This window comes from Chrysemys picta, chromosome 1, assembly GCF_011386835.1.
Source record: "Chrysemys picta bellii isolate R12L10 chromosome 1, ASM1138683v2, whole genome shotgun sequence".
Taxonomy (NCBI): domain Eukaryota; kingdom Metazoa; phylum Chordata; order Testudines; family Emydidae; genus Chrysemys; species Chrysemys picta.
The window spans coordinates 91151131-91175955 of NC_088791.1; the positions used below are offsets into that span (position 1 = coordinate 91151131).

General features: G+C 46.2%; 1 protein-coding gene and 1 long non-coding RNA gene across 4 annotated transcripts in view; one reads left to right on the top strand and one right to left on the bottom strand.

The window, feature by feature from the left end:
* Window positions 1-1629: 1629 nt before the first annotated feature.
* On the top strand, window positions 1630-24812 carry LOC101938829 (cytochrome P450 2D14-like). Of its 2 annotated transcripts, none has more exons than XM_065578559.1 (9): window positions 1630-1842; window positions 7398-7569; window positions 8850-9002; window positions 10577-10737; window positions 10871-11044; window positions 13113-13254; window positions 16056-16243; window positions 17269-17410; window positions 23334-24812. In XM_065578559.1, the coding sequence occupies exons 1-9, from the start codon at window positions 1630-1632 to the stop codon at window positions 23510-23512; spliced, it is 1524 nt and encodes a 507-aa protein (XP_065434631.1). In that variant the 3' UTR covers window positions 23513-24812. The 2 variants fall into 2 exon arrangements, with proteins under 2 accessions (XP_065434631.1, XP_065434676.1); XM_065578604.1 differs by lacking the exon at window positions 23334-24812 and adding an exon at window positions 23172-23317.
* LOC122173359 (uncharacterized) overlaps window positions 1671-24825 on the bottom strand; it is an 86429-nt gene continuing 63274 nt past the window's right edge. The window contains exons 2-3 of one of the 2 annotated variants that reach the window (XR_006173833.2): window positions 17243-17448; window positions 1671-16479 (exon numbers count right to left, since the gene is read on the bottom strand). This is a non-coding gene — a long non-coding RNA (uncharacterized LOC122173359). The remainder of the gene's footprint in view (window positions 16480-17242; window positions 17449-24825) is intronic. The other variant, XR_010595151.1, reaches the window with a different exon arrangement.

Consider the following 24825-nt stretch of genomic DNA (forward strand, 5'->3'; position numbering starts at 1 on the left):
TACCTGTAATTTATTCCTTACAACTCTACAAATCAGGATCAGATTACTCCACCTATCCCACTGGAGGATCTGGAGTGGCATCTATTCTGATTGGCATAAGAACGGCCATACGGGGTCAGACCAATGGTCCGTGTAGCCCAGTATCCTGTCTTCTGACAGTGACCAATGCCAGATGCTTCAGAAGGAGTGAAAAGAACAGGGCAATTATCAAGTGTTCCATCCCCGGCCATCCAGTCCTAGCATCTGGCAGTCAGAGGCTTAGGGACATCCAGAGCATGGGGTTGCAGCCCCGACCATCTTGGCTAATAGCCATTGAGGGACCTAACCTCCATGAAACTAGCATGGAACTCTCCCGGGACATAAACAATCTCACTCTCAGATTTTAGGGCCCAACCAAGTTCCCATTGAAACACGTGACACTCAGAAACATTTGTAGTGAAAACAAGTAAATGTTTATTTAACAAAGCACAGTGATTTGAGAAGTAGCAAGTCAAAGTATTAGAAGCAAATGGTTTACATATAAAATAAAATCGTAACATGCTTTCTAGACCCTAGACTTATTTTATTAGATATTTTTCTGTCTTCTGGAGCAAAGTTCCCCCAAAACCCTTTCAGTGTCTTACAGCCAGGCTTGATTGTGATCTTCCATGAGACAAGTCATGCTGTCAGCTTGTCTCCTCAGTAGAAAGATGCACAGGGTGCTTCTCTGCCCCCTCAGTTATACCCCCCAGTCCATTGTCCTTACTTGTAAACCGGATGCTGCTCAGCACCTGCGGGTGGTTTTTCCTGTGTGCTCCTTTCTTGTCGATTTCACAATCTCTTGATTAGCGTTTGGCTCAGCCTGAGGCTAGGGCTCCATTGTGACACAGACACTACACAATTCATACCTGACCAGGTGGAGAGAGAGACGCGTTGCTTCCCTCCTCCTGACAGTGTTCAGTAGCTGGTTCTCCCTTAAATTCTATGTAAAAATCATCCAATAAGAAAGAGAGGGACTCAGATCTAGTTAAACCCATTTGAAGCAACCTCTCGAGGGCTCAGCAAAAACTGGTTACTAACCAACCAAGTGAGGAGAAATGGTGAAGGTAGGGTGACCAGATAGCAAGTGTGAAAAATTTGGAAGGGGCGGGGGGACGGTAGTAGGCGCCTATATAAGAAAAAGTCATGACTATCGGGATTGTCCCTACAAAAAGGGGACATCGAGTCACTCTAGGTAAGGATTGCTACTGCTGAATACAAGGGGCAATTCGAGCCCTAGGAGAGACTCATTCTTGCATATGGACCCAACCTTACAGCTCACAGTCTCCAGGGGCTCCTTTCTCCCTCATGTTACATACCACCGATGCTGGAAATGGAGCTATGCCCTTTCCCTTTTGCAGGGGCTGGGCCGCCCTTCCTTACCACTCCCCTGCGAGTTTGTATTGTCCAGGCAGAGGAGGGGCTACAGAGAAATTCTGGCCAGGCAGCTCCAAGCTGTGACATCAGCAAGAGAGGGGCGGGTGTCTGAGAAATAAATAGAGAGAGAGAAGGGGAACGGGTGGAGACAGAAATAGCAAAGAGTGAGAGAACAGGAGAAAGAGGCAGGGGTGAGAGTTAAAAACACGTGTGGGGGCAAAGGGGAGAACGATCATGGAGCTGCTCCTGTGGCTCTGGTCCCAGCTTCGATCCTGCGGGAACAACCTCCCAACACTGGGCATAGCCCTCACAGTCTTCGTTCTGCTATTTGATTTCCTGAAGCGCAGGAAGAGCTGGAGTCGCTACCCACCAGGGCCGACCTCGCTGCCTTTCATTGGGACCATGCTGCAGATCGATTTCCACAACCCACACCGCTCCTTTACCCAGGTCAGTGCCAGAGGGGCTGGAGAGCACAGCTGAGGTGACCAGATAGCAAGTGTGAAAAACTGGGACAGGGTTGGGGGGTAATTGGCGTCTATATAAGACAAAACCCTGGATATCATAACTGTACCTATAAAATCGGGACATCTGGTCACCACAGTGTGCTGGGGAACAGAGCTGGCCCGGGCTGGTGGTTCGTTAATCCAGCTGGTGCGGGCTGGAGGGGTTATTTTACATGCTGGGGCTTTTCCAACACAGTAACAGTCAGTCCACTAGGGGAGGAGGGGCTCTAACGCTCTCTGATTATCTGCTGTGGCTTTGCTCTGGCTCTAGGGTCCAGAGGGCAACATTCCACTCCCAAGCCCAGTAGAATTCTCCGCACATGTTGTGATAGCGCTGGAGGAGAGTGATCCCCACTACACAAACACACACACACAGGGGAACACCCAGACACACTGACTCTTTCCCTTCTCCCTGTAATTTCAGTTGGAGACATTGTAGTGGGCTGGGCTGTTGCACAATATTAGCACTGTTAAATAGCTGCTGCATTCCGCCTCAGAGATGTCTGCACTTCAGTGGTGGGTGAAGTGGTCCCTTTATGTACCATCTATAGCCTCTGGGATGAAAAGGGCTAGTGAAAGATTTATTATTTATGAAATGCATTTGTCTCAGCTCAGATCCATTCATTAAAAAATTTCTCTGGTTTGGGGATGTGGATGCATGGACGACAGCTTCCTTGTAAGTCACCAGAAATGATTGAGAGTTTCAGCAAAAGTGAACAAAACTGTAATCTCCAGCTATACAACTTTAGGATGTGCTTGCTGGCTGTGTCTGCACTAACAAGAGCACACACCACCTCTGCAGGGTTAGTTGTTACAAGTCAGTGGTTCCCAAACTTCAACAACCTGTGAACCCTTTTCACTAAAATGTCAAGTCTCGTACACCCCTTCCTAAAAATGAATATTTCCAGGGATTTTCTCCTTTACCTGACTATAAATTATAAAAGCAGTGATCTTGGAAATATAAAATGTATTTTTATGACATGCTTATTAAACACTATTATTAATTATTATTTATCATTACAGTATTTTTATTACATTATGAAAAATGGTGACACTCTTCCAAGATCTCACTTTCGTAGCTTGTATCACTTTGAATAAGCCTGTTATAAGACAAGGCTCCTATGTTTCATCAAGGAGTATCAGATGTGAAACATCATGAAGGTATTTAAAAAGCCAACTCAAAGAGTTCCTCCTACACAAGCATTCAGGTCTGAGCAGTCCAGGCAAACAGTGCACGTTACAACAAAGCTTAAACTTGTTCTTCATAATAATTTTTAAAACAATACTAACTGCCTATTTAATTTTAAAAACAGCAAAAAATATCCACCTCCCTTTCCAATTCTTATAAGAAGTCTTGAAGTTTAAATCTCCTCAGTGTGATAGATATGCTTGCTTTGATCTGCTTAGCTCTTGGAAGTCCAGGGGCTCCGGGGGGCTGGCCCTGTGCTGCCCGGCCGCCATTAGGGATTTTTTTCCTGAGAACCCCTTGTAACATTTTGCGAACCCCCAGGAGTTCATGAACCCCAGTTTGGGAACCACTGTTATAAGTGCTTTGTCCTGTCTCCAAGGAAACTACTGATGTAGTTTGAGGCAACTAAATCATATTACGTTTTGTGATTGTAGTTTCCAAACTCCAGAGGCCCCTTTTCTAGGCTGGTACCTTTCAACACTCCAGCCACAGGGAAACTGGGTCTGGTTCTTGTTTTGACCATACGATAGGAAAAGTTTTTGAGTTTCCAGATCAAATGGGATGATGACAATGCTAACAACAACACTTTTGACCTGTAGTTGTTTTAACGCCACATTTTTAGTAACAACATATTATTCCCTTTTCTGCCCCTATTTCCATTTCACACAATTTCATTTTGCTTTCTTGCATTTCTCACAGAACGGAAACGAAAACTGCTCCTTTTACTTACAGAATCATAGAAATTAAAGATAGAAATGGCCTATTCTTATCCACCCCTCTCCCTTCTAGTCAGTGGTATGCCCCTGAGGGCGTTTCCATTTTTAATGACCAGCAATGAGGCTTTCATCACTTCCCCTAGGAAACTATTCCCCAGTCTGATACACCTCTTGCTGAGGATTTGTTTCTTGATGTCCAGAGTAAATTCTCCATTATTTAGTTTCATTCCATTACTCCTTCACCCAACCCTAAACAATTTCCCTCCATCCTTTGCATTTGCACCTTTCAAATACTTGCAGGCAGAATCGTAGTCCCCTTCCTTAGATATTTGACCAGTCTATATATTTATATCATTTTATCTTTCCTCAGGAATCAGCTCATCCAGCTCCCTAAGCTAGGCACTGTTACAGACGCATGTTCACCAGTGCCTTATAGAAAAGGACTCTCATCTGCTTGTCACACAGTGCCTCTTTGTGTGTCATCAGCATCGTTGGCTGATGCCCAAGTGGCTTTGAGGAAAGTTGCTGTACAAAAGCAGGAACACAATACGTTGTTTTTTTGTGTTTTTCACATACACATAAAACAACTACTTGTGGTTTTTCTCTCCCCAAATTCTTGGTTCAGAAGGGCATTTTCTCCCATCTGTGTGGACAATCCTCAAGAAATCCCACAAATAGCTGAAAATAGGTTAAATTTTGGACCTAAACTATTTGATAATTGCTTTAAACTCTTCTCCTTTGTGCTCTGCAATGCCTGTCTGTCCCCAGGGTACAGTGGCCGTGGTGCTCGCTTACAAGAGGCACACTGTGCTGGTGGAGTGGTGCAAAGTAGCCTCAAAGCTAGTGTAGCCAGTCACAGCGTGTTCAGCCAGGACAGAGGGATAATCCGATGCTGTAGGCTGGCATAGCAATTCCTACAGGATGCTTTCCTGTAGCCAAGGCACGGGCCAGGGTTCCCCTGTACCCTGCAGAATCCCAGCTGCTGTAACTGCCTCTCATGGCCATTGAAAACTGCCATAATTTAGAAAGGCCTTCAGGCTAATCTAAATTACTACAAGGGAATGGGACGGGACTGGCACACGTGATCAGGAGAGTCCTGCTGTATCTTAAAGAACTTTGCACTACCCTCTCCTGCCTTGCACCACACAATGGTTAGCTGCAGGAAAGGAACCACGTTAGTAATTACAAAACTCAGATTTGCAGCCAAGAACTTAGAAGCACGTCATTCTCAGTGAAGTTTACTTGGTTTGCTTTGGTCTAAGACCCGAAAGTTGTTGGGCACTAGCTGAACACCTGCAATTCCATAGGTGCCCCCTCCTCAGGTTTCCCTTGAGTGTGGAAAAAGGGCAGGACTTTTATGCTTGTCCTTTCCAGGCATGTCTGGTCTACACACAGTTTTTGTATCAATTTAATGATTTCAGTCAGGGATGTGATTTTTTTCCTATACCAAAATAATTGAATCACAGCTGCATTAGGGCACTAATCAACACAAAAACATTTCCTGTTATCTGAGTGTCATTGCTACTGCCGTAATGCTCAGAACAGCATTGGCTAGGATACCATCAGTGTCACATTACATTTCATAGCTGCAATAAGCCATCTTCTGGCTAATGTTTTTGGGGTAATGAACCACCCACATAGGTTAGGAGATGGGCAAAGAAACTATCACGCTGTCGGGAGGGGCTCAAGAGTGTGATTGCCTGTCTCAGGGCAGACTGTCAAAAACAGGGCAGACACCCGAAACTGGTGGTGTGTTATATAAGCCGATTTCACCAAGCCAGTAACTAATGTGAACTCCTGGACAGGTGTGCTGGAACCTCGGTAGACGTGTATGGGACGGCATGAGGCTCTGCCCCCTCTGTGGCCCTACCTCTCCTCTCCTCTTCCCCCGAGGCCCTGCCCTCTTTGTGCCTCCACCGCCTGCTCCTTCTCTTTCCCCTGAGGCCCTTCCCCAGGCCAGGCTGGAAGCCCAAGCCTGGCTTTGGTAAGAGCCACCCAGGGAGCCCGGGCCACTGTGGGGAGTGCCCTGGCCCCCCCGTTCCAGCACCCCTGCTCCTCGATCACTGTAACAGTCTTACCATGGAGTCTCAGACAGTCCCCTTAGAATCTCCAGTCTATTTTGCCACCCAGACAAACTGGACTTACTGATAAATGGTCACCAAAAAAATCACACCACATTCAGATTATTCCCAGTCCCAAGAGACCAGTCACTTACCCCAGATCAGTTGGTACCCTAGATCTTACAGCAAAGACAACACCTGTAGCTAGTCCTGTAATAAATGATCAAAGGTTTGTTAACTAGGAAAAAGAAATAACAGAGTTATTTGCAGGTTCAAGCAAGCAAACGTCTACACACAAGTAAGTGATCATCTAAATCTAAGAGTGACCGAGTTGCAGTGATCTGTCTATTCAAAGCGTCTTTCAGGGCGGACCCAGCAGGCAGCCCTGGGGAACTCTCGCCGTGTCAGAGTTCAGACAGCCAAACGGATGGAAAATTTTCCTGTGACTTTGTTTTATTTCCTTCATTCAGCTTCCAAGTCCACGGAACAGGCTTCCTTGCACATGGCATTTCCAAGGTGGGATAGGCCCATTAGCCAATCCTTTGTTTGCAATATTCCTTGACCCAGCTGATTTTAATAGTCCTTCTCAATGGGGTGAGGGAGGATTCCTGTGCCTGGGTTCACAAGTTCAGAGCAGCCATTTGCAAAGTTATAAAGCAAAACTTACATATTTTCTTATGGCGTGGAACAGAGACATTGCAAGTGAGATTAATGCCTGCAGCAACTCACAAGCATTTCACAGAGTCTAAACACCAAATACAGTCTTGTAAGACTAATACTTATTTTGAGCAAACTAACATACAGGTGAACTGGTCTGGTCTCAAGCGATGAGTTTGTTAGTTCTTAGCTAATGCCTGCAGCCTGGGCAAGAGCTGGCACCTCATTTGCCAGCATCACAGGAAATGCCCTCCACCGCCCCCAATCCCTTACGTCAGTAAATTTTATTTTGTGTGTATCTGTAGCCAGCACTACTACACTCTCTGTGATAATATCAGATTTCATAAACTAAGCAAGGTTGGGCCTGGTCAGTACTTGAATGGGATATCTCCTGTGCAAAGCCATGTGCTACAGGAATTAGTGTAGAAGGCTCTCTGGGTCGGTGGTTAAACCAGTGCCACACCATGGTTTTAAGGAACAATGTACGCTTGGGTCAGTTATCCTGGAAGACACCAAAAGAGATCCTGACCGCTGGTAGTTGTTAAAGACCCTACGTCACTTTCACAAGATCCCTGGCCAAATTTCAACTTGGTTAGTTATGTTCTCCTGACATAAACTCTTTCCGCAGCTTCAGCTGACAATGGTGGTATTCTTCTCTCCCTGTGTAAGTGGCTGTGTAGTGCTGCTGTGAGTTGTTCCACTCCAGAAGTGGCTGCACATCAGTGATTAGCTAACAAGCCCAATAGAGTGCTCTGAGATCCTTCTCAGTTAGAGAGCGTACAGAAATGCAAGATGATTTTTTCAGGCTTGCTTTCCAGCAAATTGAAGTGTCATCTGGCTTCTAACAATTTATTTTCCCTTTTTCTTTTCTTGGCAGCTGAGTAAAAAATATGGAAATGTCTTTAGTCTTCAGAACTGCTGGAGTAATCTGATAGTAGTGAATGGATTCAAAGCAGTAAAGGAAGCATTGGTCCAGAAATCAGAGGACTTTGCTGACCGACCATACTTTCCTATATATGAGCACTTGGGTTATAGAGAGAACTCCGAAGGCAAGTACCTTGGAAACTACCATAGTTTTCTGGCAGTGTTGCAGGGGGACTGGCTTTATCATTTGAGCTCCTGGAGAGGTTAAAGGGGACTTAAGGAGTGAACTTCCTCCTCTCTTGTCCCCCTGCTGATGTTGCTTTTGCTGAAGTCTTCCCCTGACACTACGTCTCGTGAGGAGGAAGTCAGGTTAGATGAAAATGGGGACTCTCCTTCCCAACTGCAGCGCTGCAACAACTACTAAGACGTGGCCAGTCTGAAATGTTCAGTAGAATGTACATGCTAATCAATACTGATTGGCTGCCATTGTCAGAACGGGCAGATTCCTATCCCTCACCACATGTATGTACCTTCCTCGGCTTGTAAAAGAAATAACCTTCTTCTGAGGAACCTCCAGGACCTAGGAGTGAAAGTGTGGGAGGGTAGAAAGAAATGCAACCTAAAAGGGAGGCTTGTTGGGCTGAAATCATCTCAGGTTATCCCAAAGCACTTTCATAACAAAGATTAGAGCTGGAAAAATATCTATAGAGTCACATTTTCTCAACCATGGGCAGTGTGTGAACCCCCCATTTGGGGAGACTAGTCCCCTGCCCTGCCCCAAGTCCCTACTGCGGCTGGAGAAGCCCCGCCCAAGCCACCGCCTGCCTGAGCCACCCCGAGCCCAGGCTGGCTGGAGGAGCTCTTGAGTCCTCCCACTGGCCCGGGGCCATGGCGGGGAGTATTAGCAGAGGTTTGGGGAGGCTTAGCCTCCCCCAGCCTCCATTACACACCACCTATCTTCTCAACCTCCCCCTGGCCCATACTCTGGCCAGTGCTGGGATGCTCCCTATAGTATGTTCTCCAGTGCTTTGTCCAATCCAATCTTAACTGACTTGTGATGGGGCATCCATTAATTCCTTTGAGAGACTAGTTTAATAGATCTAATAATTGGGAAATGTTTGCTGACATCCAACCTGAGGCTTACACCCTTAGAGTATAGCATGGCTTAGCTCCATTAACTACATCAGGTTATACCAGCTGCGGATCTGGCCCTGAATTTCATGCCATTACTCCTAGCTATATCTTGGAGCTCCCTGAATAATCCCTCTCCGTCTGCACTAACCACCTACACCTCTGAAGGATGCAATAATAGCTCCCATTAGTTGCCATTTGGCCAAGCTATACTTGGTTCCTTTTATCCTTCCTCAGAAGCCAGTCTCTCCAGCCCTATTTTGTTGCTCTCCAGTGAATTTTGCATAGTGCTTCCCAGAGGTGATTATGTCTCTTGTTTATTAATATTTTCCAGGGGTGGTGCTTGCAAGATATGGTCATGCCTGGAAGGAGCAAAGGAGATTTGCACTCTCCACCTTGAGGAACTTTGGGATGGGAAAGAAATCCCTGGAGCAGCGTGTGACTGAGGAAGCTGGATTTCTATGCTCTGCGATCTGTTCTGAACAAGGTTTGTAGCATCAAGGGAGATGGGGCAGGGGACCAGTGTGACTTCCATACATAAGGAAATGAAAGGATAATATGATAGCCTGAGAGATGTTTTAACATGAGAGTTTGTGTTGGGAAGTAAAAAAACCAAAGAGACAACCCAACATCTCCAATTGAATGTGCAAGGGGAATTTTAGGTTGGTAGAATGTAATTACCTCAGCTGGAATCTGGTGAAGGCATCAACACTAACATGCTTCCAAAACATGCCATGAAGTCTTTAAGGACATCACTTTTATGCCTCAACTTAAAAATGTCTGTAGCAGCCCAGTAACATCTGTCTGTACACAGCAGCACGGGTTCAGTACTGAGGCAGAGATGAGTACTGTTACCGGCACACAGTTCTCTGTTACTCCCACACTCTAGAGGCACCCACTTCACCCAGTTCTTAGGGCTCAAGATGTAACCCTCTTAATTTAGACACCCACCCTTACCCTATTCCTAGGGCTCAGGGCGTACTGATTGCGGGTTTGCAAGACCTTTTACCCATGAAAGAGCCTTACACTGTAATAATCTCTATTTATTAATAATTACCAAGCAGAATACACATGCTAAGCATACAGTGCTATGCTCACCAATCCTGGTCAGGCAGGCGGACTTTCCCCCTGTTGGCCATGCAAGGGCAATCTCGTCTGGATTCTGGTTGCTGCATGTCACGGTTGTGCAGAGGATTCTTTGCAGCTTTGATCTTAGGCTGTGTCTTAGCGGTGAATTCTTCTTCCAGGTCTTTCCTCCTTCTTATCCTTCTGTTCCTTCTCTGCTGGTCTCCTTCTTGGACCCCAGTTTATATAGTGAAACTCGAGTCCTGCTTAGCTATATTAACCAATCATTTTACTAACCAATTCTAACATATTGTAACAAAATTCTCTAACCAATCAGACCCCGTCACCTTAACTAATTTACACCTAGCAAAATTAATTATGTAACAGACAAAAACAAAGAACCAGACCGAGATCATACACACAAACAGTAGAGAAGTGGAGACCATAAAGATAAAACAAGAAAGAAATGAGGATTTGACAACCACAACTATTGATAAGTGATTTCATGCCAGGCAGGATGCTATCAAACTAAGTTTTCTTTAACCATCTTAAGATCTGTTTCTTTATCTGGTGATGATGGGTGCTATTAGGACAGGATCGCCTTCTTAACAGCCCGGTATTCCATTGTTTTAATGTATTTTAGATGGAATGTGAGGATGTGACTTATTAGCAAATGGCTGCTGCTTTCTAATATGGCTGCAGACAAAGGCCTTATCCCTACAGTACCAGGGACTGAATCTGCAGCAGCACAAACCTGGAATTCTTAAGTTTTCCATGGTGGTCTCTCTTCCAAGTATTGACCAGGCCCAACCCTGTTAGTATGTGGGGCATCTTTAACTTCTCCAGATTACATGAGCATGGACTTTAAACTGGTTTGTTCCATAAGCAGTCTTGAAATGTTAGAGGTTCTTGCTCCGTGTGTTCCATGCAGCGAGGGGCAGGCTACAATGATGGTGTGACTCCTAATGTCTTTGGTTGGTCCTGCATGTTTTTCAGGTCGTCCTTTTGATCCACATTTTCTTATAAACAATGCAGTTAGCAATGTGATCTGCTCCCTCGTCTATAGTGAGCGCTTTGACTATGACAATAAGAAATTTCAGAAGTTGCTGCATTTGGTTGAACAGGCCTTGAACGAAGAAGCTGGATTCCTGCCCCAGGTAACTCAGCACGTATGATTTGGTCGGTAAGAAGCTGCCATTTGATTGATCAGTAAGATTGTAGTTTAGTGATTCTTTTCTGGGAGCCATAGGGTGTGGTTTTCTCTCTCTCTCTCTCACTGTATTATCTTAGCTCCTTCTCGTAGTACCTTGGCTGCTGCGCATCCCTGGAGTGCCACAGAGCGTCTTCCGATCCCAAAAGGAGGTCCTGGACTTCACAGATGAGCTTGTGAAGGAGCACAGGATGACCTGGAATCCTACCCAAAAGAGAGACTTCACTGATGCTTTTCTAGAAGAGATAGAGAAGGTAGGAGGAGATGGGCAGGTGTAGATCTCTTTGACTCCGTGAATATATTGGTGATGGGAACACTCCCTGTTAGCTTCCCTCGTTGTAAAGTTTACAAGCAAAATCCTATTGCTAATAGAACTGCTATGAACAGCTCCCTGTTCTATTTCTTCTGGTTTTCCCTTATCTAGTGAGTCTAATGAGTTCATGCTCAGAAATCAGCTGAAGAATAGGCTGATAGTTGGAACTTCGTACTGAGGCATGTATGGTTTGTTTTATTTTTATAGTATTTTTAAAATTTTGATTAACCTGAAACCTTTTTTTAAAAACTTTCATTTTGTGGGAAATTTCTAAATGTCAACGTCTTGTTCTGATTCTTAAACAAAGCAAATTACATTTTCATTGGCTCTTAAATAGCATATTAATTATTGCCCATGTTGAGGCTACGTCCAAATTTACTGAATTGCTCTAAGAAAATCTCTAGATAAGAAACCCTTACAAAACAGACACATAAAGTCCACCGCATTACAAAAGATAGCCAGACTACTTCCTGCTGTGATCCTGTCATATCTCGTATGCTAAGCAAGGTGGCCCTGAAGAATACTTGGTGGGGAGACCTGAGTCTTGTAGAAAATGAGATTGTTGGTTCAGTAGGTAGCACTGAGGTCCTGATCTCATAGAAGATACCAGGGCAGGAATAGGGACTGTCAAATTATTATTCACAGGTACATATATAAATAGAATATTATGCATATTAAACATATAAATAGCATATTAGTTATTGCCCATGTTAAGTCTACGTCCAAATGTATAGAATTGCTCTGAGAAAATCTAGATAAGAAACCCTTTTGCTACTACATGGAATTTCTGACCTGATCAAGTGTGAGTGCTCACACTAACCTCTTGTAGTTGCAGAGGCACAAATCTCTAAAACTGACTGGAGACCTTCCTTTAACTCTGGTGGTAAGAGACTGTGGGCAGAGTTTCCAGCGTGTATGCTGAGTGTACTGAGCAGCATCAGCCAGTGAGAGTCTGCCGTGCCTGGGGACTCCTCCTCCTCCACCACCACGAGCTCTTTCAGGTGCGTTGAGCAGTGGTGTTGGAACTGGAACTGGAACTGGCCGCAACCGCAGCCTTGAAGCAGTAATAACAAACACCAAATACATGGTTTCCATGGTTTCCATCATCCAGCACCCTTGGACTTTGGTGGGTCAGAAAGTGCCGCTGAAATGTCCACCAGCGCCTCATGGAAACTCTGCCCCATTCCTGACACAGGCAGGACAGCGCAAGCAAGAAAAGTTCTTGAAAAGGGGCCTCTTCCATGTTGCTCGGCAGGCAGTGTTAGCAGGCTGGTCAAATTTTCCTGTAACGTTCAGGGTGGGCCGTAAAGCTTTCCCACAGTCAAGGCTAGAGCGGCCACATTCTGGGAGGATGCTAGGGAGTCTGGGATATGGTTGGTTTGACTCGGGTCTGTCTGCTACGGTGTGGATGCCAGAGGTTCACGCCTGGCCTAGAATATTCTTAACATAGGGTTGACAATCAGTGTAGACTTCTGCAGGGGTAGTCAATAATTTTTTGTTATGGTCCAAATTTCTTGGGCAAGGTATAGGGAAGGTCCAGACTGCAGAGAAAATAATTAAAAAAAAATGACAATAATGATAGGTAAATAAAAAGATTTCAGGGACTGTTCAAAAGCATCTAGCAGTACAGATTTGGCCTGCGGTCTACCTATTGACTACCCCAGTGTAGATGCTCAAGCTCTGGATTCTCTAAGCCAGGGTCAGCTGAGTCAAGTGCCACCTACCCTGGGCTTATATTGCAGTGTAGACATACCCTGTGTTTTTGGAGCAGAAGGTCCTGAGCTTTATTCCTGATGAAGTCCATGGTGTGTGGGACAAATTATTACCTTGAAATGTATGTGACCAAGGAGCCTTTACGGCGTGTGTTGTCATATGCACGTGTTATGCTTCACTCTGCAAACAATTCAACCTTTCAGTCTGAGAATATGAATTACCACTATCTACCCGTCTGCTCCTCTCTCCCCAACAAAATTCCAAGGTCAAATCACGCTCTCTTTTGTTCCCTTCAGGCTAAAGAGCATGCGGGGACCAGTTTCAGTGACAACAACCTTCGTTTGGTAACAGTTGACTTGTTTACCGCTGGCACTGAGACCACCTCCACCACCCTGCGCTGGGCATTGCTGTACATGCTTCTCCATCCTGACATCCAGTGTAAGCAAGAGGACTGGTGGAGATGGGACCGGTTCTCCCAACCCTGCATCTTCCACTGAAATAGGGTGACCAGATCGCAAGAGTGAAATATCAGGACACATTGGGCGAGCGGGGGGCGGGGAGGAGACAGAGACAGGTGCACAGCCCCGACCGGAGCCAGAGGCACACTGGTCCGCCTGGCCCTGTGCTACCAGTGTGCCCCTTCCTGTTGGGGGTGGGGCCATGCTGCACCACACAGCTCCCCTGCCCAGCGCCCGCTGGATCCACTATGCCCAGAGCTGCCCTACAACCCTTCCACCACAAATGCACAGTGCTGTGCACACACACCCTGCCCAGCGCCCCCCTGCCCACATCCCCAGCACAGCTGCCCAGCACCCCACACACAACCCCCAACTCGCTAGTTTCCCAATACACACAGATTTCCCCTCCCTCCCTCCCAGTGTCCTTCCCCACAGCCCCACCACCACAACTAAACAATGCCCCACACAGACCTGCACTGCCCAGAGCCCTGACACACACAAACCTCCCCCACTGCCAAGTGCCCTCCACACACTCACTGCCCAGCACCCCCCACAGTCTGCCAGACACTCACTCCATCACACCCTGCCCCCTTCTCTGGCCGCACTCACCAGCCCTGCTGGGAGGTCTCTGACTCCTAGGGTGAGAGCAGTGAGGGGGGTCTCCAGACTCTCCACGGGCTGCGCCCGCCACAAGCGCGAGCTCTGTGGCTCCCATTCACCGGGAAAAGCGCCAATGGGAGCTGCCAGAGCTGCGGAGCGGGGCTTGCAGGTGCCGGCAGCATGCAGAGCCCCCCTGCCCTAAGAACCAGAGGGACCTGCCAGGGGGCGAGGTGGGGCATCCGGGTGGTGCTCACCTGGGGCGGCTCCCATCCCGGGAAGCATTCGGCAGGCTGGTCCCCCTGGCTCCTAGGTTTGCGGGTCGGGGGGGGGCGGGCAGGCGGAGGGCTCTCTGCCCGCTCCCGGCGCCTGCAAGCCCCGCCCCTGCAGCACGCGGCACTCCTGCCAGCGGGCGGACCTTGGAGCTCTCCCAGGAGGCGGTAAGCGGTGGCTCCGGCGCGGTGGCTGCGTTCCCCATATTGGGACAAAGGGCGTCCCAACCGATGTAAGGTCGGGACATGGGACAAGTCCCCTAAAATCGGGACTGTCCCAATAATATCCGGACGTCTGGTCACCCTACACTGAGAACTTCTTAGCATCTGCTGTCACCTTTGTGTTCTGGGCGTATGACACTGCCGTAGCAACAGTCACAGCTGTGATTGGGGAAATAATTCCACTGGAAAATTCTGAGAGGGATAGCAAAGATCTGTGGCAAGGGAGAGAGAAAGCCCCTGTTAAAGTTTTCATTGTCGGGGGGGGGCACTCACCACTTTTCTTCATGACAAGTGCACTTTGAGACCCTCGTAGCTACTTGGTAACTCTTCCTTCTCTTAGGGTCTCCGTAGGGATAAATGCTAACCTGCTTAAATGTGCCAACGCCGGAGGCACAAGTGGGTCAAATACAGTATGAAGAAGGTGGGATGTCTCTAACAATGAGCTTATTAACCCATAGCACAGAGGATGACTATGTAAATTGGGCTGAGTGACTGAAGATGAATGTGCTCTCCTTCAGCGCCTAATTCTGCATTCTTCTCTTTCCCACTGTCTACAGGGCTCACTTTGCCCCCTTGCCCCCAACCAGGTAAACTCTGCCTCCCTTGCACTCTTGCTTTCAGGTGCTTTCAACAAACACACAAGACCTGATTGCGAGGTCAGGAATTAGCAGTTGGGAAGCAGAGCAGTACATGTCTGGGGTATCAAAGAGGCTTTCTGGTTGTGTGGAGATGAGAGAAATCAGAAGTGTGTCCACGCCCTCTCCCCACTGCTGGATATCGTTCCTGACCCTTGACCAAGTGCCCCAGACACCTCCCAAACACTGCACCCACTTCATAGAGATGACTCACTTGTAAACTGCTCAGTGATTGATAGGAAGGTGGCTAACAAACTCATAGACTCATAGACTTTAAGGTCAGAAGGGACCATTATGATCATCTAGTCTGACCTCCCGCATGATGCAGGCCACAAAAGCCGTCCCAACCCCTTTCCCTTGACTCTGCTGTTGAAGTCCCCAAATCCTGTGGTTTAAAGACTTCAAGTAGCAGAGAATCCTCTAGCTAGCGACCCCTGCCCCATGCTGCGGAGGAAGGCGAAAAACCTCCAGGGCCTCTGCCAATCTACCCTGGAGGAAAATTCCTTCCCGACCCCAAATATGGCGATCAGTAGAACCCCGAGCATGTAGGCAAGATTCTCCAGCCAGACCCTCATTGGCCATTGATACTATTTACCAGCGATGGCACGCTGTTTATTTGACTAAAATCATGTTATCCCATTAAACCATTCCCTCCATAAACTTATCTAGCTTAATCTTAAAGCCAGACAGGTCCTTCGCCCCCACCGTTTCCCTCAGAAGTCTGTTCCAATATTTCACCCCTCTGACGGTTAGAAACCTTCGTCTAATTTCAAGCCTAAACTTCCCCACGGCCAGTTTATATCCATTCGTTCTCGTGTCCACATTAGTACTGAGCTGAAATAATTCCTCTCCCTCCCTGGTATTTATCCCTCTGATATATTTAAAGAGAGCAATCATATCCCCCAGAATATAAACCCAGCGCTGTACAAATAAACAGACAATCCCTGCCCCAGAGTGCTTAAAACTTAAGGGTAAATCTGCAGGTTCCCCATTTCTACAGTGTTGATGTACATCATTATGTTATATTGAGGAGGATGTAAAGTGTCTTTTTCCAGGTAAAGTCCATGAGGAAATTGATAAGGTGATTGGCAGGGACAGGTCACCCCAGATGGAGGACCAAGCGAACATGCCTTATACCAATGCTGTGATCCATGAAACTCAACGTTATGGGGATATTGTTCCTGTTGGAGTGCCTCACATGACATACCGGGACACCGAGCTCCAAGGCTACTTCATTCCAAAGGTATCTATGGCCAGGCAGGGGATGCAGACATCTTCTCCCCTTGCAGACTTATCTCCTGAAGCTGCAGACATTCCATATGTGAATCTCCCCAAGGTTCCATGCAGAGGGGGGTGGAGCACCAGGCCCTGAATCTCACAACCATTGGCGAGTTATCAAATGTGCAGTTTTGAAAGGGCTTGGGCCTCAGAGAGCCTTGTTTATGTGGCTAGCTCCATCTTCAACAGGTCTTTGGATATCTGAAAAAACAACAAATCGAGCTAAAACACAACTAAGGATTGCTATCATTACAAGGGAGACTGTAATTTTGTCTTGGGCACCTTATAACATTCAGTACATCTGCTTGAAGGTGGAGAAAGGTAATGCTGATTAACTGTATAGATACTACCTGCTAGGTCAAGAGTTCAAATCCAGTACAGTAGCAACTAAAACTCTATTATCTGAAGGCTGTTCAGAGGCCCTGTGCATCTCAGTCCAGTTCCAAGTAGACAAGAGACAATGACGGGCAATTATTGCCTTCCTTGGTGACAGTCTCACTGGAGAGACCAAAGCCATACAATACTCAATTCCACTTTCGCCCTTAGAAGAAACTCCTCTAGCTCAGGTCTACGACATGTGAGAGGGGAAAGATCTCGCTTTTTCTGTGAAGACAATGAGAACTGTAGTTCAGAGTCTCTCAATCAGAACACTCTTACCAGAGCTAAAATTGGGGAGTAGAAGCAATTTTCATCCCATGAACCTCATTAGACCCTGAAAACACCACTTGCATATTCTTAGTTTAGCTAGCATGCAATGTACAAGGGCGACAGGCTTCAGAGCATATGCCGTGCACTGCCGAGGGCCTTGAAGGTGTCCCACTCCACTGTGCTATAAGATTATACAATTAGGTATCTGAGGTGGGTTCTGTGCCTTCCTCTGAAGCATCCTACAATGGCCACTACTTGAGATGGGAAATTGAATGCAGGGGGACTGGCCTGTTCTGATGTGACAATTCTTATGTACCCCGTTTCTTCTCTGGGGTGGATCAGGGGACGACAGTCATCACTAACTTGTCCTCGGTGCTGAAGGATGAAACGGTTTGGGAGAAGCCGCACCAGTTCTACCCGGAGCACTTCCTGGATGCAGATGGGGAGTTTGTGAAGCGAGAGGCCTTCCTGCCTTTCTCTGCAGGTAAATCCAAGGGGAGGAGCAACTGGGAGAGGCCGTCCCTGTGGAATTGAGGCACAGTGCATGAGAAATGACCCACTACTGTTATGGGAAAGTGAGTCTCCTCTAAAGGAAGGTGTCCCTCTCATCATGAGAGCAGCTTCCTCATGTGGAAGATCAGTGCAGTGTGTGCTTAGCTGGGTCTGTTCTACAGTGCCCTGGTGGTACCAGTATATGCAACCTCTGCAAAATAACTCCCTCTCTCTATTTCTCCAGCGCAGAAACTCTGGCCCTGAAATTCTGTACTTAGGGTCAGGCCTTGAGAGCCTGAGCAGCTTGCCCCAGGGCCTGTGTAAACCACTCGGCCAAAGGGAAGCAGTCCTGTATTCTGTACTCTGCAGTAAACTGGGCAACCCTCACCTTAATTAATTCATTGCTCATCTTCTACTGCTGTAGTTATTTAAATAGAAAATAAACTTGTTACAAATCAATTCCGGTTGCTTATGTAAGAAACCCACCTACCTAATCCCTGAGGAGCGCAGAACTGCCAGGTTAAGGAGGACCTTCGTCCCTTAAGCCTATACACCCATCCATCACGTTAGGCTCTGTTCTTCATGAGCATGCTGCATCTCCCCAGAGAAATTACTCCATACTCAATAGACACAGGGACATACTGAATGCAACACATTAATCGCTTCTGCACTATAACGGAAAATCTTAACTGCAAGCCCAGGAATTGGTTTAGAAGCAATGTGCACACAGGTGAGGTGTGTGTTATTGGGAAAAGGATGAGGTCATAGTTAAGGATTTCTGTTAAAGCATGATCAAAATTGTTGTGTGCCACATACTTCTTTATCTGTTGCAAGGCACCCTGATCAAAGGAAGTCGTTTGTTACTGGAGTCCCTGGGACCACTGCAATGGGGTACATGGATAAGTAGGGGATAAAGGAGAGATGGATGTTCCCAGTTTCCCATATGCTCCAAACTCACCAGAGAGATGGGAAGAGGGAAATACTGATTCTCTGATAGACACCAAAGGAGGCCAGCTGTGGCTGGTGGAGGGGCTGTAGGCTCTGTCCTAACCCCTCTGGTCACCACATCAACAGCAGAGGGATTTCTGAACTGGTGGGGCACGGCCTCTGCCGGGCGTGTACCAGTGCAGCCCAGGAGTTTCAGCAGTGGGAAACGTGAGGGCTTAGACAGAAGGGTCTATGCACTGAGCAGTGTTATAGAACCTTTCCCAGTGACCGGATCACCTCCAAAAATGGACAAACACTTAGCAGGGTGGTTGGTGCTTTCTAGGTTTGTTTCAATGCAGCCAACCGTTTCCGTTACAGAGCGGGGTTGGTTAGTTAGGCAGCTACTAACGCATTTCCAGAATACGCTGCAGTACTGGGGCGGGGTTATCTGTGTCTGGGTACTAAGCTGAGCTAGGTATTGGGTCAGTGGGTACATCTACACTTCAGACTGGGGGTGTATGTTCCAGGTTGGGTACACATACCCACGCTAACTCAGCGATAGCATGTAGGAGTGTAGCCACTGCAGCGTGAGCAATGGGAGGGGCTGGTCACCCTGAGGATGATCCCATCGAAGATACTAGGTATCTACTCAGGTGGCTAGCCCCTCCCGCTGCTTGCGCCCCCCTGGCTACACTTCTGTTTTTAGCACACTAGCTAGCTCAGAGTTAGTGGAGGCACGTCTCCTCGAGCTGGAGATTACACCTTCCAGCTCAAAGTGTGGACGTACCCCTGGTTAAAAGCCAATTTTGTTTTTCGTTTTATGATTTGATTTTAGTCTGTAAACAGGTAATTGAGCAGCCACCTTCCGTTTGTGCCAAACTGCAGTGCAATGAGTGTCTCCCCTGCACTCTGTGTCAGTGCCTGCCTTGCACTCTCTGGAGCAGCACTTCCCAAAATATGGCTCACACCCCCAAATGGGGCGGTGCCATCAGCACATGGGATCGTGGCAATCCTTTGTGTGCAGAGGACACCATTTTGCTCCTCCATGTTTTCTGGGGTTCCAGCAGGAAATAGTGCATTAAAACAGGGTCACACTGGCAAAAAAATTGGGACCCGCTGATCTAGAGCCTCACGTAATTCAAGAATGGACTTTTGTTAGCTAGCTCTGTATTTGTACCTTAGCAGCGCAAAGCACAACACCTCTACCTTTCCTATTTGCTCCACAGCCACACTAGATAAGCGTTGCCCCTTTCCAATCTCAATGTCTAGTTGAAACTAGAATTCTTTGAAGGCGTCAACAAGCATGTGGACAAGGTCCCTCACAAAAGGCTCGTAAGCAAAGTAAGCTGTCGTGGGATAAGAGGGAAAGTCCTCTCGTGGATTGGTAACTGGTTAAAAGATAGGAAACAAAGGGGAGGAATAAATGGTTAGTTTTCAGCATGGAGAGAGGTAAAAAGTGGTGTCCCCAGGTGTCTGTACAGGGACCAGTGCTGTTCAATATATTCATAAACGATCTGGAAAAAGGGGTAAACAGTGAGGCCGCAAAATTTGCAGATGATACAAAACTACTCAAGATAGTGAAGTCCCAGGCAGACTGTGAAGAGCTATCAAAGGCTCTCTCAAAACTGGGTGACTGGGCAACAAAATGGCAGATGAAATTCAGGGTTGATAAATACGAAGTAATGCACATTGGAAAACATAATCCCAACTATACATATAAAATGATGGGGTCTAAATTAGCTGTTACCACCCAAGAAAGATCTTGGAGTCATTGTGATAGTTCTCTGAAAACATCCACTCAATGTGCAGTGGCAGTCAGAAAAAGCAAACAATGTTGGAAATCATTAAGAAAGGGATAGATAAGAAGACAGAAAATATCATATTGCCTCTAGATAGATCCATGGTATGCCCACATTTTGAATACTGCGTGCAGATGTGGTCACCCCATCTCAAAAAAGCTATATTGGGATTGGAAAAGGTCAACAAAAATGATGAGGGGTATGGAACAGCTTCCATAGGAGGAGAGATTAATAAGCCTGGGACTTTTCAGCTAGGAAAAGAGATGACTAAGGGGTGATATGATTGAGGTCTATAAAATCATGACTGGTGTGTAGAAAATAAATAAGGAAGTGTTATTTACTCCTTCTCATAACACAAGAACTAGGGGTCGCCAAATGAAATTAATAGACAGCAGGTTTAAAACAAACAAAAGGAAGTATTTATTCACACAGTGCACTGTCAAGCTGTGGAACTCTTTGCCAGAGGATGTTGTGAAGGCCAAGACTTTAACAGGGTTCAAAAAAGAACTGGATAAATTCATGGAGGATAACTCTATCATTGGCTATTAGCCAGGATGGGCAGGGATGGTGTCCCTAGCCTCTGTTTGCCAGAAGCTGGGAATGGGCGACAGGGGATGGATCACTTGATAATTACTTGTTCTGTTCATTCCCTCTGGGGCACCTGGTATTGGCCACTGTTGGAAGAGAGGATACTGGGCTAGATGGACCTTTGGTCTCACCCAGGATGGCTGTTCTTATGTTCGTCATATTTCAGGGCCCTGGGGACATTCCAATTGGAAGTAGAAATTGATGGAGTCAAGTATTTTCTTTGATGCCATCTTGTTTATTTATAAGGAACATACAAAGTCCTGCTCTCTGAACTCAGGAGGAACCGTAACAAAAGGAGGAGTTTCTTAGCTTATAGCCCAAAGCCTCTTTTGCCAACAGACCCAAAAGCTTTTTCCTAGGGGTCTCACTGCACTCACAGGCTATTACTGCTTGTCCTTCTTGCTTTTGTCTCTGCTTCTCTCTGTTTTTGTCTGTTCTCAGTTTCTGTGTGTTCTCTCTCAGACTCGCAACCCCCTTCCATTCCCCCTCTCCCCAACCTGGTCACAATACCAAGTGGAACTCCCTACCCAACTGATGCTAGTTTCTGGGCAGATTCTATTAGGCCTTGTATTAGGTGTGGCCCCTTAAGTATTTCTTACAACTATTGTAAGTGACAGGCACGTTCACATATGAGTTTGAATAAGGTTTTGAGTCAACCTATAACAAGGTGTGACTGGGGCATGCTGAGATTGCTCAATTAGGGCAAACTGCAACAAGTGGGGAAGACAATCCCCCAAAGTGGTGGTTATTGTAATACTTAGATTCACCAAGCCAGCAACAAAACAGCTTCTACAATGCAATACCTTACTGGTTACCCAGAAGCCAAAATACAGTTCCCTTAATGAAACCCACCCTTGAGCTCCCACCCAGACACCCAAATCTCCAGATACGATGAAGATTACTGAAAATCTTGTTCATCATATAAAAATCTTACCAATCCCAAAGGATCGGACACATTGCCCATCAGGTTAATTAATATCTCAGATCTTACCCAAATACATTCTTATTAAGGAAACTAAGATTTATTAAAAAAGAAAAAAGAGAGAGTGTGTTGGTTAAAAGATCATTACACATACAGATACGAACAAAATTCTTACGCCAGTTTCATAGTATAGAGGGTGAGCTCTAGAATTGCAGAGTCCTTTCCAGAATCAGTTCTTCAGTTTATAGTTCAAAGTCCAATATCCAAGATCAGGGTGATCCAAATGGAGCTGGAGACCTCAGTGTTGTGACTCAAACTTCCCCTGACGAAGCTTAGCAGATCTGAGATAACAGGCTCAGGGCCCTAGAGTTCTTTTTATAGTTGTCCAGCAGCCTCTTGACAGCGTGCAGTCCTTGGGTGACCAATAGTGGTCTTGAAGTAGCCTCCTATTTCCTAAGCACCACTGGTAATTAGCTGCAGGGATTAACAGAAGACAACTGCCCATTTCCCGCCATTTACAGGTAGTTTACTACATACTTCAAAGAGAAATGAAGACAGTGCTATTACTACATTCACAGTTCATCTAAATGTTAACATCTCCCTTTGATCTCTGACTTAACAGAATACAGGACATTCAGTTACATTGTTAGAGGTTGACGATATATATCTAAACGCATAAAAACACAATTATTATCTATTAATATGTTTGTTGAATCTGGGTCAATTAGCCAGCTAGCTGTGTAACCCTTTCTGGCCCTGTGTTGCACAAGGTTTCACCCAGCTCATAACATGGTCTGACCCATAACTCATTCACTTCAGGTATCAGCTCATAGACTTCAAAGTTTCATTTTACTATCTTCAAAGAGAACAGTCCAAAGAGGAGGATGGGGGTGTTGTCAGAAAGGTTCCTAACAACCAAGAGAAGGATTTTGCAGTGGTTATGGGAGTAGATATGGCACCAGTGATGTCTTTCAGGCTGGCGGTGAGGTGATCCTGTTTGTACAAGTACTGCAAAGGCTTGCTGCAGTGGTTTAGCCTGACATGGGTCATTGGTGAAGATGCACCACTTGTATTTGCCTCAAGTCCAGGAAACCAATGTCCCCAGATTGCACTTGAACCAGAATCTCCTGCCTGGTGGCATGGGCATGTTGTTCCACCTCAGATTTCTCTATCTAAAGGCATTTATTTGCCCATTTCGATTCTAGAAGGCAAGAATTCCACAAAGAGCGTATGGGACAGATCTTCAACTGGTGTAAATTATCATAGATCCTTTTACATCAATGGAGTTATGCCAATTTAATAGCTGAGGATTTAGCCCTGTGTATTCGAGTGTCTCTGACCCTTTTGAGTCAGGCTAATGAGGCAGTAATTCCCCTCTCCAAATCAACTGACAGTCCTTGGTATTATGATTTCCACTGAAGCGTCTGGTGCTGGCCACCATCAGAGACAGGCAATCAGATTAAATAGAACATTGATCGGTCTGGAGAAGTATTTCCTAGTTGTTCCTGTTCACACAGGGTCTGAGAAGAGGGAGACTCACCATCTGCTGCATATGGAGGCAGATTCTCTGTTCACTCCAACCTGTGCATGAGCAGTAAGGGTCTTACTCCTTCGGTGACTAGTTATTGTATCCTCCTCCTCTCTGCCTCCTCCCTCTTTTCTCACTCCCACGCTTGCAGGTCGTCGTGTTTGCCTGGGGGAACAACTAGCCAGGATGGAGCTCTTCCTCTTCTTCACTAGCCTGCTGCAGCATTTCACCTTCCATCTCCCTGAGGGCCAGGCCAGGCCTCGAGAGGATGGACACTTTGCCGCGACACTCACCCCACACCCCTACCAGATCCTGGCTGTCCCAAGATAAGTGCAGTGTTTTGCAAAGTTCTCCTCAAATATTTTAGGAAGGTTGTAGTGCTTAACTGAAAGATGCTCCTACTCCGGTGGGAGAGCTTCTCCTGTCAGCATAGTTAATCCACCTCCCTGAGAGGTGATAGCTGTGTTGGCAGGAGAAGCTCTGACGACATAGCGCTGTCTACACAGGCGTTAGGTTGGTATAACTATGTCGCTCGGGTGTGGATTTTTCACACTCCTGAGCGACGTAGCTATACCTATATAGGCCTGTAGTTTAGGCCTGGCCTTAGCATTGTGTCTGCTTCGTTCTTTAACAGAGTCTCCTTGAGATCCTCTGAAGTTATGCTATCAGCACTATTGGCCGTTTACCCGTCAGCACTGTGTAGATTCCTGTTGCGTGTTGGTACACATAGCAAATGTGTAACGGAATGCTAAAGATAGCGTGATTACATGTGGGTAGCAAGAGCCTGGCAGACTTTTCACTGCAACACATAATATGAGCTTATTGCAGCTGTTTAAATGGGAAAGTCAGTGCTCTGAGCCAGCAGAGTGTGGTTTGGTTTTCTAGCACTTTGCCTGGGCATTCCTTCAGGGCCAAGCCAATGCCTTCTCTGAGAAGAGATTTTGAAGTACACTTCGCATTTGCTTGTACATGCTGCAGACAATGCTATTGACAGAGATTTACCTGCATTATTTCAGGAGATTTGGTAAACAAAAATGGATCACATCTTCCACTGATCTAAAGTGACTTCTGGAGCTATGCCTATTTGCGCCAGCTGAGGATCTGGCCCAATATGTACTTTATAGTTTAGTGTAATTCCAGTTTTGATCTTATCTTTTTCTCTTTACACAAACGTAATATAAAGGAACCACATGTGTACAGTGGGGTCCAATCATGTGTTTGTTGGAAATACACAACATGCCAGGCATTCCTCCATGTACACACTGCTGCTCTGACTGGGTTCTGGCAACTTCTAAAAAAAACCTGAACATGGGGAATGGAACAAAAAGGCTCAGAATCTATTTAAAGGGATATTATGCTATGCCTGTAACACGACACCTTCCTTCCTCCATTACACACGTTCCTTTCATTTTCAGCCCAGAAAAGTGTTAAGAGGTTTCTATTCCAAAGAAACTGTGTTATGTTAGAGTAAAGCGACTATGGGAGGAATTGCCACTAAACTGTCTCAAAATATTGTGTTTTGTGCACGATAACCCTGTAATTTGCCCTTGCAAATGATTGTTATAATTTGTGTAATGTATACAAAATAGTAAAATTATGTTAATAAAAAGAGGAATCTTTTATTCTTTAATGTTTATTACTTC

Bases quoted from the DNA above. Each gene is read 5' to 3' on its own strand.
- LOC101938829 (XM_065578559.1), top strand. From the start codon at position 1,630: ATGGAGCTGCTCCTGTGGCTCTGGTCCCAGCTTCGATCCTGCGGGAAC. The intron at 9,003-10,576 runs GTTTGTAGCATC...CATGTTTTTCAG, and splicing joins TGCGATCTGTTCTGAACAAG to GTCGTCCTTTTGATCCACAT. The intron at 10,738-10,870 runs GTAACTCAGCAC...GTATTATCTTAG, and splicing joins AAGCTGGATTCCTGCCCCAG to CTCCTTCTCGTAGTACCTTG.